Consider the following 18,364-nt stretch of genomic DNA (forward strand, 5'->3'; position numbering starts at 1 on the left):
GGGGTATGGCTAAGGCGTGCTACCACTTCCTGGAAAGTTTTATTTAAATGCTGCTTAGCAACAGGATCCGCTTCTGGCACCTTTCCATGCAGTGTCGAAGAGTTTAAAGGAAAGGGGACTTGACGTACAAGTACTTTTTTCTTCCTGCCCTTTTGTTAACAACCGTTACAACATTTTTAGCTCCTATAATTAGCCAAAGCTGAGCATTGTGACGTGGGCTGTGCTATACACTATCTCAAATACATACAAACTTGGCGATGAAAAAGCAAATACACCTTTTTGTGAGCAATATGGATGCACGGTCTGCATTCTCATTCATTTGCACAATGCATTAAAAGAATAGGCTATACAGTAAGAAGTGTCAAGAAGCAGCTTTCACAAATATATTGGCTGCCATAAAGAGTGTATGCCAGATAGTACTTAGTAAAGATTTCAACTTGTAAGTTACAATACATTTATTTTACACAAAAAAAGCTTGCCGTTAATGACAAAATTCAGTAGAAAACAGAGGCTCCCACTTCCAATACAGCTCACTGAAAGGGAGACTGGAATTATAAAGGGGATACAGACTGGTAGCAAAACACACATTCTTGGCACAAAGTAAAAGCTCTCAACAAAAGTTAAATGTGAAGTTGGAGTATAAACCATGCAATGGTCTTGGCAGCAACATCATTGGCCTGTATATTTTTTTTTTACAACATGGAAGACACTTTCTGCTTTATAAAGTTAATTGCATATAAATATGGTTTCGCCAGAACTGGCACGTTTTAATAAAGTACAGTCTTAATTCAGCAGCTCTAAATATGTAATTGGCACTTTTCCAGTCTGATTGCCCCTTTCGCCCATCAGCCAATCGGAATCCATGCCAGGTAAGCTGTAAACAGTTATCACCTACAAATAAACAAATAATAAGCGTCAAGATGTAAACAATAATGCACATTTCATAATACACATATATGCAACTTGTCGGTGATCAAGAGAAGGTGAATTGATGAGGGCAGTGTAAATGTATCTTTGGGTGCATCTAGGGAAAACCTTTTTCAAACAATTTGTAGGAGAGAAACAAAGCAAAAGTAAAAGTAAAATACATATTCACTCATGGAGATATGTTGGCACTTTAACCCATTCTTCACTCACTTGTGCGCCACTCCGCCTTCTTATTAAAGGTAAATAAAACCAACAGCATCATAGTGATAGCCATAAAGAAGGAGTCATATTCAAACATTCTTGCAGTTGACCTTGCCTTTTATCTTCTTGCGACACACAAGCCCGGTGCTGTCATTTGCAGCAACATCCAGAGAGTGACACCCTGTGGTGTACATGTGCGATGTGGTATTGTGGATACAATAGGCGATTTCTTCCAATGTTACAAACTGCCAAATTCTGGAAAGCCACATCTTCATCTGAACTTCACCATAGCTGGAAAAATACACCACATTGCTGCTGTCAACAGTAGAACAGAAACAAGCGCCAAGGATCTCATCATTTAACTCTTCAGGCATTTAGCCCAAAAGGTTAGACGCAGGTTTGTTGGAGATGGACTAGTCCAATCTCTCTACAATAAAGGATCTAATTTCCAACCAATAGCTACGCAGAACAAGACAGTCCACTATATATGGAAACAAGCATTGGCAAAAACAACAGTTTGAGCCTTTGTGAAAGCTTAGATAGGCATTTGCTAAAAACTGGTATAATGGTATTACATGGCCATAATATCGCATCAGCTGAAAAATTGAGTGTTTACCTGGGCATACGATGTCCGTACCTGGCAAATGCCCATCGAATACCCAGAGTCAAAACTGTTGGCTTTGTCGTTGCTTGTTTTTAAAAGGACGTCAGTGCATGATTAGATAGAACAGTGGCAGGCTAACACTTGATGCTACTGCTTGGTAAAACAAGCTCAGAGATCCCAGGAGGATGTGTTTTGGGAGGGGGTAGGTGGGAATGGCCATAGGTATTAGCTTGGCCACGAGCAGTGAAGGGGTGGGTAAATAACAAAAACACCCATACAATGTGTGTCCCTACTCATATGCCATCTCCCTCCTCTACCTGTCCTCCAATGCATTTATTTCGGCTTATAGGTGGTGCTTAAGCACCACTTAAAAGCCTAAGCTAAAAATGAAAAGGAAAGAAGTTCATGCATCCTGTGGGGTGCATTTAAAGGCCCTAAACAGAAATCCCTTGCAACTGAAAAGCTGCATTTAAACACTGCCACCAAAAACAGACAGGTTTGCTTTTATTTTACATGAGTCGCAAGTATTTGAACATTCGGGGGCTCCAGATAAGGCAAGTACCAGGCCTTTTTACGCATGAAAATCTTGTAAATACGCCAGCTTTATTATTTTCCTGGGTACATTTACACACAGGTTTAGAGCGGAGGGCAGTGCAAAGGTCAGGTTACTTGACAGAAACCAGAAGGCTTCTTGTGATTTTTATCTATATGGATGTAATTGCAAGCCACCTCTGAAATAGAATGTATTTCTCTGAAGTCTTTCAAAAAAAATAAACTGCACACTGATAAAAGGAATGGTTTCTTTCCATTCAGCTAAAGAAGCACTGTGCATGTTTTCTTAGAATTTTAGGATTGTATAATGAATAAGATGGAAAACTAAGTTGCAATTGAGATTTCTTTTTTTTGTGTGCAAGTTAGGCTTTTTTTCCCCTGTGAAAACAAACCAATATTGCACAATTGCATTTTTCAGAGTTCCGGTGCTGTGTGCATAATCATGCAGAGGCAGAACATTTTTCCACTTCTAATTTACAGTTTAATAAAAACAGTGTGTAAAAGGATGACTATGCACAGTCTAGTTTACATCACTATAAATGGTTAGTGGCAGTAGAGTCTTTGCGCAAGGCTGAATAATTGTCATTACACTGATCACAGGTGTTTTAGCCTCCTCAAATCTTCAAGACTACTAATAAAACATCCAAAACCTGACTCTCAAGAAAGTACAAGCGCTGTTCAAAAACAAATCAAAGTTACATTGGAAATTGAAATAGAAACTTAGCAAAACCTGTCCCTGTGATGATCCAGATAGGTTTTTAACTTTATGTAGCGCTTCATGAATGGTTCGTCAGACATCTAGGTGCTGTGATCATTATACCTCAGTCGATACTCAGTTAACCAACCTCTGAAGGATGTTAGCCAATAAGATAGTTCAGCCGGTTGAGCACTCGTTGCTGCAATCTGTGTGATCTCCGAGTTGCGGGTTCCAAACACGGCAAGTCCAACTCAGCCTTTCATCCTTTCGAGGTCGATAAAGGAGTACCAACTTTGGTTTGGTGGTAATTGTGATAAATATGTTCTATGTACAGCGCTTTGCCAAAAGAGCTATATAAATAACCATTTGACCACTAGATTAGATATAGAATTTAGCATGGAGTCCTTGCCTCTCTGCACTTTTGTATCATACCATTAGGTAGTAATAGCTCCAGGAAATTAGGTCTTTCATTAAACATCAAAAGACAATTCCGCTATCGAATCTCAAAACACACAATACACATTAATGTATGGTTTACTATATAATTGGCTAGGTTTTTGTGATTTGCACATTTAAATATATACAGGAGAGTTCAAATGGCCAGAAATAATGAAAGGTGCATTCTGTCACAATGGAAATCATTACTATGCGGCAGCTTTCTGCAAACACATTTTTTCACACGTCGGGTGGATGTCGCATACATTTTACTCTTGCGAAGGAGAAAAGTCATTTTTACTCTCTTAAAATCACATTTACTCTCAAAGTTTAAAAATAGAGAGTAAAATACTCCCATTTTAAAATCTTATCTGGAGCACTCTACAACCCAAAAACAGCCTTGCTTTTCTTTTATTTCACCTGAATTACAAGAAGTTATAGACTGCATCCAAAACGGACATGCGTTACTTTAATTCACATGAGGGACAAGAATTTCAACACTAGAATCAGAAACAGCTTTGCTTTCGCTTTCACTTGAACAGCAGCCCTTTAAACACTGCAACCGAAAAATGGCTTGCCTTTTCTTCATGTCAAATTAAAGAACCATGTGGAAGGGGGCCTACCCCTAATTATCAGTGGACCAACAGCAAATGCAAACATGCTCAAAAAGCAGAAATCAAAGAATCCTCAGACCTGCAAGACAGGATTTTAAACAGACGCAAAAACGGCTTGCACACGTTTGAAAAGAAAAACCGGCTTTAAAAAGCTACATTGAAAAGATAGCACTGCTCGCACAGAAAATATCAGGGAAATATGCTGTGGGGGGTTGACCAATGCAATGTACATTATGGTTCCACCCACAAGACTGCAGTCACCTTTGAAGAGACACTTACTACCGGAAAAAACTGTTCGGGCTAAGGTAGGGAACTTTACAATTAAAAGCCCTGCTTCCAACTGGAAGTCGCACCTACCAGTGAACCATCCCGCAATAGAATGTGATGCTGCTGAGGGCGTCAATTCCCTGCTCTGCCAGACTTGAAGGCAGGAGCCCAGAGATATCAAAGGAGGCTAAGTGTGGCTAACGCTTGACCCGGAAGTTGAGTCCTTCCTGCACCCAGCTCAAAGAGCAAACTGCAAAGTTCAAAGGGACTAATAAAAACCCTCTGGTCACATGCTGACCCAGGTGAACAGATGGCTGAGGGGGATGAAGTGCCCCTCCCACAGGTGGAACAAGACACTCCCAAGTGGCATTAAAAGACTGATTCCATTTTTTTTCCCCGCAGCACTCAGAATAAGAATTCATTTAGTTTTATGATATCTTTTCATGTAATTTGCAGACAGATTTTAAGAGATAAATTGCATTTTCCTAGGACTTTGGGGACTGAAATGGCCAGTTAGACTAGTGTTCTGGCTGATCTAAAAATGGGACAAATGACAGTTGGTGGAAAGATGGGAAATGAAATTATGAACATGCTTGATCATTTGCAGATTTATAACGTGTACATTTTATGAAAAGGACTAAAATGTGCCACCGGGCCATGCTACATCATACAGATTTGGTGATCGGCTTACCTAACTCCCTATGACCAACTAAAACCACATTTCTAGTTCATATGGCAGGGGCTAGTAGAATTAGGAGGTTAGGATACATAACTAGGTTTTTGCCAAAATGTTGAGATGAGTACAAAGCAGTGTAATAAATGCAGATAGACAGATGGTGCTCTCTTCCCTTGAACCAATCATGCCAGGGGGCGGAGAGAGGAATGGTAAGCTGTCCTATCCAAGCAGTAGGGATAATTACAGTGTACTCCCCCTAGATTGTAAAGTAGTGATGTCATTTGTGCTATAGAAGGGGGACTGTACTAAGACAGATGGACACAAGAAACGGGAGACAGGAGAAGGACAGAGAAAAGGCTGTGGAACTGTACCATCTTGGAGAGTGCAGTCACCAGACCCCTTGCCCTAGCTGTCCAGAGTGCCTGGAGGTACAGCTGGCTTTCCAGACTATCAAACTAAGGCTTACTTTGTAAGTAGCAAACAACCCCAGCCCTAAATTGCCTAAGCCCTTCATTTTGTAACATTGCAGCCAATATTTCCACCATTGAAAATCCCATTGAAACCCCCATTGAAAACCCCAAATTGTCAGTGTAATTCAGTCACCTTCCCATAGAAGAATCTGCCATTAGCCTGTGTCGGTTAGCATATCTTCCTTTGGTAAACCTCTCAGTTGTCTGCATAAATCCTTAGTATTTTTTTCTCTTAAGTAAATCAATGAATTCCCCTATTTGAAATTCACGGCTCAAGATTGTTGAAATCAACCCTCTTGTCCCTGGTGTTTCTTCTAATTATTATGGTAATTAAATTGTTGCCTCAAAATAATTAGTCTCCTTGTAACTGAAAAACGAATTTCTCTGTGTATTTTGTGCATTACTAAAATTCCCATTTGGATCTGTCCTATTACACCCCCAAATCGTGGTTCTATTGAGAGCAATCCCTTTACAGAGAAGTCTACCTGTTATGTGCCTTTGTCCTTGAAAACAGATTTCACTATTGTAAAATAAACCCCTTCACTGAGCTTGTAAACCTAGTGTAAACAAATGTCCATTTTCCACTGTATTTTCCCTTTGCATTTGCTTTCTTCCAAAACTGATTTTCCCCATTTCATTTCTATTTTTGCCCTGGTGTGCCGATTAGTGTACTCTAAACTTTCCCTATCTCCCAAAGTGTAAGCAATTTGAATTTCATTTCATTCTGTCCCCTAGCAGTTGTAAGAATCAAAATCCCATTCTGCCATTTTGCTCCAAAAACTTGGTTTCACTTTCTTTGTTGGTTTCTCATCTGGGGAGTATGGGCTTTACCCCAAATCAGATTTTCTCTCTTTATTCCTACTCCTTGCCACTGCCTTCCATTCAAAGGAATCAAGTTTAATTGATATTTTGGGGGCGAGTGTTGCAAGAGGGAGTGCTAAACCATGGCGCCATCACCTTCAACCTGATCGTATTTTCCTGTTTTGTCATTAAAACAAAAGCGAGTGCAACTGTCTATTTCAACCTGATTTTATTTCCCGGTTTATAACAAAAGTGAGAGTAACAACCCATTTCCACTTGGTCGCTCTAGGTAGGCTATTGCATTTGTTATTGGCTGCTGTTTGTTGACCATTTTCCTTTTCCATTAAATCAAAAATAAAATTTATAAATATCTTATTGCTACACACCGTCATGGTTCCTAGTTCATTGTGACACGGGGTGTTTGTGGAGGATGGGTGCGAGACGAGTTGGAGGAATACTAAAAAAAAAAAAAAAATTAAAAATTAAACATTTAATAAGCGCTTTATTGTACGCCACATTCATTGGCGGGGAAGGAGTACCTGGTTGGAGTATGCCGTGCAATAAAACCCTGACAAAGTGGGGGCTTGTGTCGTGATTGATGTTAAGAGTTTTCACCTGTGACAGTGCAACACAGCAGACTAAACGATTGAAGGTAGGGTTACTTTTAGTGGCGAGAAAGCTGGGTTGCATAGTAAAGGCGCCATCCAAAAACTTGTACCCTAGGTATCAGGGCTGTGTCACAAAATAAAATACTGTAACCATAAACTAGGTAGGAGCAGGGTGGATATTTTGTCCATGCATAGATAACCCGTCAGCAGTAGAACACTTCACAATAAGCACTGTGGAAATTAACATGGCTAGACACTTCCTATCCAAATTGTTCATTAAAAGGGAATGGGCAGAACAAAAACATGAAGCCTGGCTATCTAGTATGATGTAACAGGTGATCTCTATAAATATGGATGAGTGGCAGGACAGCAGCCTGTTACTTCAAGCCCTGACAGAGTTCGATATGACGCAAAACATCAAAGATGAACAAATTAAGATGGTCCAACTCACTGCACACATGTACTTCCACATGATCGTCATGGAAGAAAGGTACCAGGCGAGTAACTTCCGGGCAGAATCAATCCGAGTTGTTGGAGCAATTAAAAGGGGAGTAGAGGCAATTGGAAGAGAAAGTGCGAGAGAGCCAAAACTCAAGAGTTAGAATTAGGAAATCCCATTCAGCAGCTAAAGGATGAGTTGGCAGTAAAGCAACAAACCAATTCATAACGAGAATACCAATTATCTGCACTAAAAGAGGAGTGCCAAAAAAGGGTTGACTCCCTGAAAGAGTCTCAATTAAAATGGAGTCAACAAGTGACATGCAATCAAATCTGCTTAGAGGACATGGGCACTCTTTAAAAGCAGATTAAGCAACTGGAAGAGGAGAATAGCAAGTTAATTATTAAAGAGGTCCATTCCCAAGAGGAATCTGACCAGGAGTGCCGGAAGTTGAGCGCTATAAAAACAGAGAGAGAACCTTAGTGAACTGAATGGCACACTATAAGGAAAAAGATGCCCTATACCAGGAAGTGTGCAAATTAAAAACAGACCTGGAGAAGAGAGTCATGTCTTAAGGAACTGACTAACCTAAAATTAGAGAATGAAAAATTAATGGGGTACATAAGACAAATAGAATGTGATCTAGAGTAGATGCATCTCCTGCAACAGAAATGGTCTGCGTACTCCCAGACAATACAAGAAGCACAGAAAGAAAATGAGGCCCTTTGTGATGAGATCAGGGGACTCTAGGGCCAAGTAGTAGCACAAGGGAAGGTCATAGAAGTCAGTCAAGCCTTGAGGGCAGAGCACAAGGCTCAGGCCTTTGCATACTATCAAGAAATAGGGGCTGAGAAAGAGAAACGTGAGGTTAGAAAAAGAGTGTGCTAGATTTAATAAGGAATTGAGGAACTCTGAACAGTTAGAGAGTGGCGGGGCAACCCCTCATCCCAGTGTGATGCCCTCCATACCAAGGGCCTCAATCCAACTTACCACCCTATATGCACAAGGCACTGCTAACTTCATGTATACAAATTCACAAGAACCAGGAAACGTGAGGCACCTGGACGCAATTAGGCCTAGCATGATTGATGGACGTGCCTCCCTGTTTAGGTTTTAAAATATTGTTGCCAATGTATCGGACCAGGACTCCTCCTATGAAGAGAAGATCAGGGAGTTAGACTGGCAGAAACATAAGCTACAAATGGACCGCCTGGTCCACTTTGCAGATAAAAAGGAGTCCGAGTTTAGGCCTCAAAAGAGAATCCTGAAAACCTCTACCCAATCAGGGAGGTGGTGGTGAGGGAATAGGTCACCAACACTGGAAGGAGGAAGAAGTTAGATGAGTACTCCATTGTGCGAAAGAGAGAGTCCAAGGGAAGTGACCCAGAGAGCCCACAATACAACAGGGGAGAAGAGACTAGGCCCAATCATTCTGGGAGAGACTCGGTCTCTAAGAAACAGGGAGCACCTAGAGGATAGGGATGGGACCTCAAAAAGCAGCAGCTCTGAGCCTGAGGGCGAATGGACTCAGGTGCAGCGGTAAAAGAAGATTGCCAAACAAAAACACTTTGGTAAAAGACCCCATTAGACAAATAAAAACCATTCGAAACGTCATGACAAGTACTCAGTCTGGGAGCATCTGGAGCTGTATGACCAGATGTCATTTGGCATTAAAAATGACCAGAATTCTATTCTATAGAGTTTGCCAAATGGACCTACCCCCCCAGAATACACCTGCTTCTTTGCTGAGCTGGAATATCAGAATCATTCAGGGTGGTCTACCCGCAAGGCGGCCATCTTGAAGCATTTCTCCATGCACCGAAAACCCTAGGAGGCTCGCAAGGCGGCCTACAACCTGCAGTGCGGAGAGGATTAGGCCCCAAGAGAATTTGTCCAAGAATTGAAGCGGGCATTTGCTAAAACCAATAGGCGGGTACACACAAACAGTAGGGAGTTTATCAATACCCATTTCCATGCACTCCCCAAGTACATTATGACGCAGCTGGTTAGGGACTTCCACAATGAAAGGACCCTGGACTGGGTAGTAGAACAAGCTACCCGGATCTATGAGGTCCAAAAGCCAGTAGAATTTAAGAATTCCCCCCAAAATACCAAACCAATTAAACACCCCTGCTGCTGCAAAGGTGGTGGAAGTGAAGATTACCCCCATTTTGGACCTAGAAATGAGGGGGCCTAAAAATACACCTCCCATTAACCAACCAAACCAGAGAAGACCCTCTAACCAGTCCCAAACAGGTGGTAGCCAGGCAGGGTACACCACAAATGTGTCACCTGACTGACACCTACATGAGCTCAAGAAATAAGGGAAATAGACCCATCTTGGGATACATATGGACTCCCCCGGCTCGGGGTTGGAGGGATCCAACCCGGTGAGTACGGCCCCAGGGAATGTCTCTCCAAACTTCTCTCAGGAGGGCAGTAATCTTCCACCCTCTAGTTTGAGCTTCTTCCCCCGGTACCCTGAAAAAGCCCAACATTCAGAACAACCCTCCTTACTCTCAAACCCAAATCTCCTACGCCTGGAAAGCTGCAACCTAGGGAACAGACGGTAAGTAGGAGAAACACAGTGATCAAGAAGACCCCTTTTGGGGAGGAAGTCCGCGTCATCCAGTTTGAAAGGGAAGAATCCTTGGGGGATTCTGGGAAGAAAGTATTCTTTTTCAAGTATGGGGGGATTCCTCCCAAAAAAAAATAGGTCCCAAAGAACATAACTCAGACTGGGTATTAATGGGGACTGACCTAGAACCGCCTACCCCTGAACCCCAGAAAAGTCATCTTTAGAACCCAGAAATGAATGCGGGATCCCCCCCTCCCCCCAAACCGGTTCAAGTGACTGTCTCTGGCAAAAGGGAGACAGCACAGAATCAAGGAAAAAAGGCGATTCCAAAATGCCACAAATCTCTGAATGCCACATTTTGTTTATAGATTTCCGAATTCCGACACAGAAAATTGCCCCAAGGTCACACAATGTCGGATTTCAAAATGGAGAATTTAACTGCCCAACTGGCCCAAAATGCCCATTTCCTTTTCCCGGTGGAGGAGAAAGAAGGTAGGTTGTATGCCCCCATCCGGGAGCAACAGCAGTGTGCAATTTCAGCATTGGTGGATACAGGATCCCAAACCACCCTCCTGTCCAAAAGAGCATTTGAACACCTTAATTCAGGAAGGGGGAGAGCCACCAAATAACCCTCAAGGTGCTGGGGGACTCACAAGGTTTGGGAAATTAGCCTTAACAGAGAATTCTCCCTAACACAGACTAACCAGCCAATACAATTAAAACGGAGCACCAACTATGTAAGTCTAAAGGGCACATGCCACATGGTTGAGCAGTGGTCTGACAAAATTGGGTTCCACTTTAGGAAAAATCAAGTCCCTGACATTACTGTAATTTGCTGTAGGAGAATAAACTGGTGATGGGAACCCTTCTCCATTCCTGAAAAATCAACCTTCCTTCCAGTTCTAAGTGGCACTCCACACTGGAAGGAAATACCCTGACATTTTATACTGATCCACAATTTGAAAACCCAAATCCCATGATAGAAAGTGATAAAAAAAAACTCAAAGCTTGGGTGATATTAAGAAAAAGGCTGAACAGCTGTTCCTCCCCATTCCGGTAAATGAAGGGGGGGGGGGGCTTGTTCTCGCCAAAGCATGCCTTAATAATGGGAAACGCTTCATCAGTGAAGCATTATTCAGGAAACTCCCAAAAGATCAGACCATTCCCACATTTAAATTGATTGATAAGTGGGAAATGGGCCTGGAAACTCCCAATTCCAAGAATCTCCTGCCTAGCAGGTGCATGCTCAAAATGTCCATAGGTGATAAAAGCATAGAGCATAATTGTTGAGTTATGTATGATGTCCCCTCTGCCTTCTACTTAGGCAGTGACATTCTCAATCGAGTCGCAATTAATTTGGACCGCATTAATTACAAAGTTTGGGCCCGCTGGGCGGAAACCCCATGGGCTTTGACAATACTGAAAAGGCATTTCGGTCAGCTCAATTGCTACCGTATGCAGTTGAAATTCAAACTGGAGAAGAGGTCACCATCACAGGACTGACCTGACAATTCCTAATCTCCCTAAAAATTAAGAGAGGATAGAAACTCCAAACCTGGACGCTTATGTACATTTAAATCATCATCTCCAACAGCAGCGTTTGGGTCTGAACTCGACACCACTAGAACAACACCATTCCCATATTGGTGAATAACAGAGACCCTAGGAGTATCACTCTTGGCACAGACACCTTTATTGGAATGGCGGTTGATGACCAAGATTTCTCCATTGACTTAGGGAATTAAATCATGGGACAGATCCACAATGACTGACAATGACTTACCACCAGAAAAGATCTTCACCCAGCAAGAGGGGTGGGGGGGGGGAATTTCTTGGTGTAATCTTCCTGTCCTTGCAGGAGGGGGCGGGGGGGCGGGCAGGGGGAAGAGGTGACCTGTGACATCAGGGAGGATGAGGTGATATTCCAGGTCCACAGTGACTGCCTCTCCTACCTGAAACCTCCTGTCCAGGCCAACACCATAACCCGAGATCTCTCCATGCAGCTGGAGGATACCGTAGAGATTGCAAAACCAGAGGTCTTTCCAGGCTTTCGGCAGATGGTTGAGGAACGGGTCAACCTCGCTGATGCCTGTGAGACCGAGGAGCAAAAGCAAAACCTGAAGTGAGGCATTTTTAGATTTAAGAAATCTTTGCGTTGGCCCCTTAGACTGGTCGCACTGAGATACATTCTACATCCATACCCACAAACCCCGAGATGACTCCCGTATTTGTGAAGCAATATTGGTTGCCTGTCGCGTCTATGGAGTCATTCACGTAAATCATAAAGAACCTAAAGTCCGGTGGGCTAATTCGTCCAGTCCACAGTACCTTTAACAATCCGGTACTGGGGATCCTAAAGCCAAATGGCCAATGGAGACTATGCGCAGACCTTAGGGAGTTAAACAAACTGGTCCAGATATCCCGATGGCCTCTTCTCTACATTGACCAGGGACTGGCCCAGAATTAAGGGTGAAAGGTGTATACCGCCATTGACCTGACCAATGGATACTGGACAGTACCCGTGAGTAGTGCAGACCAGTACAAGCTGGCCTTTACCTTCGGGGGCAGCAGTACACGTGGACCCAAACTCCCTTTGGATATATAAACTCTGGCAATTTATTTAACATCTTTCTGCACAAGGCCATGCCCGACTTGGTTGAAAGGGGTAACCTGGCCTATGTGGATGATGTCCTAATTAAAAGCGCAACTGTGGAGGAAGACATAGCGGAACCCTGCCATGTTCTGACCCAGTTGAAGGAAGCCAGACCTAAACTGTCCTTCCAAAAGTTGCAGTGGTGTAGGACCAGCGTGAACTTCTTAGGGAATGAAATCACACCCGAGGGTCTCTGTCCCCAGGTGAAAAAGGTGGAAGCATTACTAAAATTTATAGACCCCACAACTCTGCGTGAACTAAGGAGCCTTCTTGGATTGACTCATGACAGTAGAAAGTTCATAGAGGACTATGCAGAGGTCACGAGACGCCTAGTTCATTTATTAAAGGTTGCGGTCAAGTGGGAGTGCGGTCCAGAGCAAGCCGAGGCAGTGAAACAACTAAATAGAAGCCTCTCACAAGCGCCTTATCTAACTTACCCCATCAAAACCAAGGAGCTCTTCTTGGGGACAGCGTTCTCAAATATGTGCTTAACAGCAGTATTATACCAGAAGCATGACAAGTACAATAAAGTCATCTCCTATGCGAGTAGGACTTTATCCTCTGGAGGAAAAATTCAACGATTGTGAGACAGCACTCCTGGCAATTGTGTGGGCATTGAAAAATTGACCCCTGTTCATCCAGTGGGAGCACATCATCATCGAGACTCCTCACCAGCCTTTGCAATACCGCCAAAGTGACAGAATTCGGGCAGGGAATGGGAGTAATTCCAGAATTACTTCCTTGATTCTGTCCATGCAAGGCTTTCCCTTTGGAGCTCAGATATGGCCAAAACAGAAGTGTCCCCTCGCACAAGGTTTGGCTGACTTGCATGATTGTGCTCGAGAAAACTGTTGAGGACGAAAGTCTCAAAACACAAGACAACATGGAAGTGTAACTGAATTCCCTGCACAAGGTCTATGTAGAAGACACGTGCCAGGGGATGCCCACAGTTTATGTGGAAGGGTGCTCCTACCATGTTGATAACAATGGGGAAAAGGAACTGGAGGCTGGCGTTGGGAATGCCTGGGTCAATGATGCCCTGGAGCCCTCCGCCGGATACAAGATTAGTCCCCAAAGTAGTCAGGTGGCAGAGTTGATGGCAGTTCATTAGGACATCCTCACTGCCATGCAACACTGACTCCACGAACTGGCCATAATCACTGATTCAGTTTATGTCCGGAACGGGTTAGTGGAGCACCTGATTAATTGGAAAACCAGAGCATGCTGTGTGCAAACAATAAACCACTCAGGCATGGCAAACTAATACAATCCATTGATGATCTGGTCACTTCTAATGAGATGACCATCTACTGGAAGAAGATCAAGGGTCATTCCAGAATAGGAGGGACCAGACAAAACTGGAAATGACCTGGTGTCACACTCACCTGTGTCTCTGCAGGAGCAATGGACGAGCCTCCCATGACCCAGAGTCTTCACTTCCCCTGTTTCACCCAGAGGAATACCTGTCAAATACAAGGTGTACACTCAGACCTAAATTCACGGGATTCCCCTGGGCCCTTCCCTTCTCTTTACTGTGTGCTGTGATGTCCCCCTATGGGCTTACCTTGATCTTTAGTAGGTGCCCACATTTGCAGGGGCGCGATTCACTCATGTGATTGGTGCCAATGTCTGTAGGCTGAGTTCAGACGCCAAACGCTGTTTTATGCCTTCACAGCGAGGCCGAGAGTTCAAGGCGCCAGTTTCTTCACTGGCTAGAAAGTCCTTCCCACAAGTGAACGTTGCGTGGAGAAAGTGGAGTGTCCAAAATTTTCCGTATTGTCTTTGTTTGCCGGTATTTTTGTGGGTGAGCAGCGCTGCGTGTAGAAGCTAGCTGCTGGTAGGTTTGCGCAGTGCCTTAGATTCGAGAGCGCCTGTTAATGTCTCTCCCTTTCCCTTGCAGGAGAAATTATGTGGTATTAGCACCTCGAGTCCGGGTTCAGCGCTACTGGAGACTTGATGGTTAGGTAAGTTTGCACTGAGGCTTTTGGTAAGTAAGCACCGCGTAGAGAGCGAGCGCAGTGAAATAAGTGTCCGCGTTATTGGAGCAAGCGCAATGAATAATGTCTCTTCTTTCTTACAGGGGTTTGTGCGCTCATGCAACTAACCTGGATTCCAGCGTCGCGGGAAGATTCGGTGAGTATGCGCAGCGTTACTGATGTGCGTGTGTTAACGCTGTTGTTCTTTGTTCTTACAGCTGCCGGTGTAGAAGTCCCCTCTTGACTGGAGATAGCTGCGGCGTGGAGTAAGAACCAGGTAAACTGAAGCTGAATGATCCGGAGCGGGTAAGCAGAAGTAGGATTATCCGGAGCAGGTAAGCAGAAGCAGGATAATCCGGAGCAGGTAAGCAGAAACAGGATGATCCGGAGCAGGTAAGCAGAAACAGGATGATCCGGAGCAGGTAAGCAGAAACAGGATGATCCGGAGCACAGCAAGTGTGTTGCTGATACAGCTCACAGTAAGCAACACGAAGCACTGGAAGAATCTTGGGTGTGGCTTATATAGCCAGCCACACCCAAACACTAGAGAGCTCGTGAGTTATCATGCACTTCCTGTTTGGCAACAGGCAGTGGTAACCAGGAAGTTACTACAAACACTAGGAAGGAATGAAAGGAGGGATTTGTTATAGGTTCTTTGTGTGCCTATGCCAGGCCTGCCAAGCCTACACCCAGCTTACCCCAACTACCTGCCTGATACCCATGACACCTGGCTGACCAGTTGGCCAAAACCAGAGCCATCCATGGCGATCTACTTGAGATTGTGTCCCTGTTGGGGAAAATTCAGGTCACTGACATCACCAGGTCCCAAACACTTGCCCAAAATGAACTCTCAACTGCCTAGTGGAGTAAGGAGACCCCAAATGCTGATCTGATTATGGCACAAAAAGGGGATCAGATTATTGGGAAATGTTATCAACGCATTGAAGACCCTGTGAATTTTCTTCTAGCCGAAACTAATTACATCGGGAAAAAGGATCTCCGGGTGTTGTTGAAGTTTCCCAAAATGTTCTCTATCCAAGATGGTTGGTACAGAGATCCATCTCTGGATGTGACCAGTGGGTGGTACCTACCTCATTCCGAAGCCTGATGTTCAGTCATGCCCATGACACGGCCACAGCCAGTCATCGGGGGTTTCATACTACTATAGAAATCTTGCGAAGTTGCATACTGGCCACACATGAGGCAGGACCTCAACCAATATTTGAAGGGGTGTCTTGTGTGTGCGCTATTTCAGCCAAGTTCACTCACACATATCAAGCTCCTCAGCAGAAAAGGGGGATGACACTGCCTTGGGCAGATTTACAAGTAGATTTCATCGGGTCCGCGACTCGCTCTTCTAGGGGGAACAAGCACATGTTAACAATGCTTGTTTACCAAATGGGTGGAATGTCTCCCGGACCCAAATTGCAAGGCAGAAACAGCAGCTGCCCAGTTGATCAACCACTTCTTTTCGCGTTTCGGTCTTACCCAAAAGATTGAGTCAAACCGAGGAAGTCACTTAACCAGCGAGATGATGACAAAAATGTGGGAGATACTTGGGGTAAAGAGAAAACTCCATATTGCCTACTGCCTAGCCTCTAGTGGGGGAGTTGAGAGGCACAATAAAACTATTGTAAGCATTCTTAAGACTTTTGTGGCGGACTCTGGGCCTAGTTGGGACATCCAATTACTGCTTGTCCTGGTGGCCATCACGTCTACACCATCTTCTGTGACCAAAATGTCTCCATTCAAGCTAATGACAGGACGAAAAATGGTGCTACCCCAGCATCTGCTCAACAGAACACAAGAGCAGACACTAATTAACGTGTCCACAACACATGACTATATTGAGAATCTGAGAACACACCTGCAGCATGCTTTTGCGTACGCTCAGCAGAATCTTTAAAAATCGGCAGAGGGGATAAAAACCCACTACAATTTAAAGACTACTAAAAAAATATCAAGTAGGATACTGGGTCTACTTGTACGATTTTCAAAGAAACCAGAACAAGGATCGGAAATGCCTCCCTTCCTGGTGCGGCCCCTGTGAAATTGTAGACAAAATCTCACCCGTCGCCTATAAGATCCGCATCCCCAAGGGAGAACAAACAGAAGATAAATGGGTCCACATGAATCAGTTGAAAAGCTGTCATCCCAGACACACTTTGCAACTGATTGATGAGCCAGATAAAAGACAAGCAGAGGAACCATCTGAAGAATGAAAAGGGAAGAGGGGAAAAAGCAGACAGTAATATTTAGATGCATGTGTATATCTATATAACAGGGAGTAATTTACTTGGTGTCATTGAATAAATGAAAAAGAAAAGTTGTGTATGAAAATAAAATGTGTCAAATTGCAAGTTGTTGTCATTGTAAATTCTTTGTAAATCTTCCAGGAAAAATGTTTTTTAAAAAGTACTGAAACTTGTTTTTTAAAAAAATCTTATATTAGAGAACTAACATCCTTAAATTCCAGCATGGAGAGGACCCCGGTGACCTGGAAGGGAAGGAGGAAAGGGGGTGCCATGCCACACTCTCCAACCCAAAGATGGAAGGGGATTACTAGGGTGCCCGCTCCCAAAAGAAGGAAAATTACACCGAAGGAAACCCCACTCTGCCATACTCTTCCCTAACAAATGTCACGGAAGAGCAGGGGGATCTGTGGGGTGCATTTAAAGGCCCTAAACAGAAATCCTGTGAACCGGTAAAGCTGCATTTAAACTCTGCCACCAAAAAGGCGCTGCTTTGCTTTTATTTTACATGACTGGCAAGCATTTGAACACTACATCCCAAAAAACAGCATGGCTTTACTTTTATTTGATCTGAATGACAAGATGGTATACACTGCACCCTAAAACGACCTTGCTTTACTTGAATAGGCATGTGGGGCAAGAATTTCAACAGTAGAATCAGAAACGGCTTTTGCTTTCCCTTTCACTTGAACAGCAGCCCTTTAAACACTGCAAACGAAAACGGCTTGGCTTTTCTTTTGTTCACGTCAAATTAAAGAACCATGTGGAAGGGGGCCTACCCTTAATTATCAATGGACCAACAGCAAACGCAAACGTGCTCAAAAAGCAGAAATCAAAGAATCCCGTGACCTGCAAGTCAGGATTATAAACATTAGATACAAAACGGCTTGCACACGTGTGAAAAGAAAATCTGGCTTTAAAAAGCCACACTTAAAAGATAGCACTGCTCGCACAGAAATTGTCAGGGAAATATGCTGTGGGGGAGTTGACCAAAGCAATGTACATTAGGTTTCCACCGACAAGACTCCAGTCACCTTTGAAGAGACACTTACTACAGGAAAAACCAGTTTGGGCTAAGGCAGGAAACTTTACAACTAAAAGCCCTGCTTCCAACTGGAAGTCGCACCTACCAGTGAACCATCCTGCAATAGAATGTAATGCTGCTGTGGGCGTCATAATTCCCTGCTCTGCCAGACTTCAAGGCAGGAGCCCAGAGATTTCAAAGGAGGCAAAGTGTGGCTAACGCTTGACCCCGAGTTGTGAGCCCTTCCTGCACCCACCTCAAAGAGAAAACTGCAAAGTTCAAAGGGACTCTTAAAAACTATCTGGTCACAAGCTGACCCAGGGAACAGATGTGGGAGGTGTGCTTCACCCCCCACAGCCAGAACAAGGCACTCAAGTGACATTAAAAGACGGATTTCATTTTAGGTATTTTCCGCAGCACTCAGAATAAGAATTTCATTTAATGATATTTTTTCATGTAATTTCCAGGCAGTTTTAAAGAGATAAATTGCATTTTCCTAGGACTTTGGGGACTGAAATGGCCAGTTAGACTCGTTTTCTGGCTGATCGAAAAATGGGACAAATATGACAGTCAGGGAAAGATGGGAAATT

At 43.7% G+C, this 18,364-nt stretch overlaps 1 protein-coding gene across 6 annotated transcripts in view; it reads right to left on the minus strand.

Moving 5' to 3' along the window:
- Window positions 1-437: 437 nt before the first annotated feature.
- The window catches only part of SH3GLB1 (SH3 domain containing GRB2 like, endophilin B1), a 479,029-nt gene continuing 461,102 nt past the window's right edge, over window positions 438-18,364 (minus strand). For all 6 annotated transcript variants that reach the window (XM_069641731.1, XM_069641728.1, XM_069641732.1 and 3 more), the window contains one exon: window positions 438-891. In XM_069641731.1, coding sequence (XP_069497832.1) covers window positions 784-891 — 108 coding nt within the window. In that variant the 3' untranslated portion in view covers window positions 438-783. The remainder of the gene's footprint in view (window positions 892-18,364) is intronic.

This window comes from Ambystoma mexicanum, chromosome 1q, assembly GCF_040938575.1.
Source record: "Ambystoma mexicanum isolate Mex_15411 chromosome 1q, UKY_AmexF1_1, whole genome shotgun sequence".
NCBI classification, from domain to species: Eukaryota; Metazoa; Chordata; class Amphibia; order Caudata; family Ambystomatidae; genus Ambystoma; species Ambystoma mexicanum.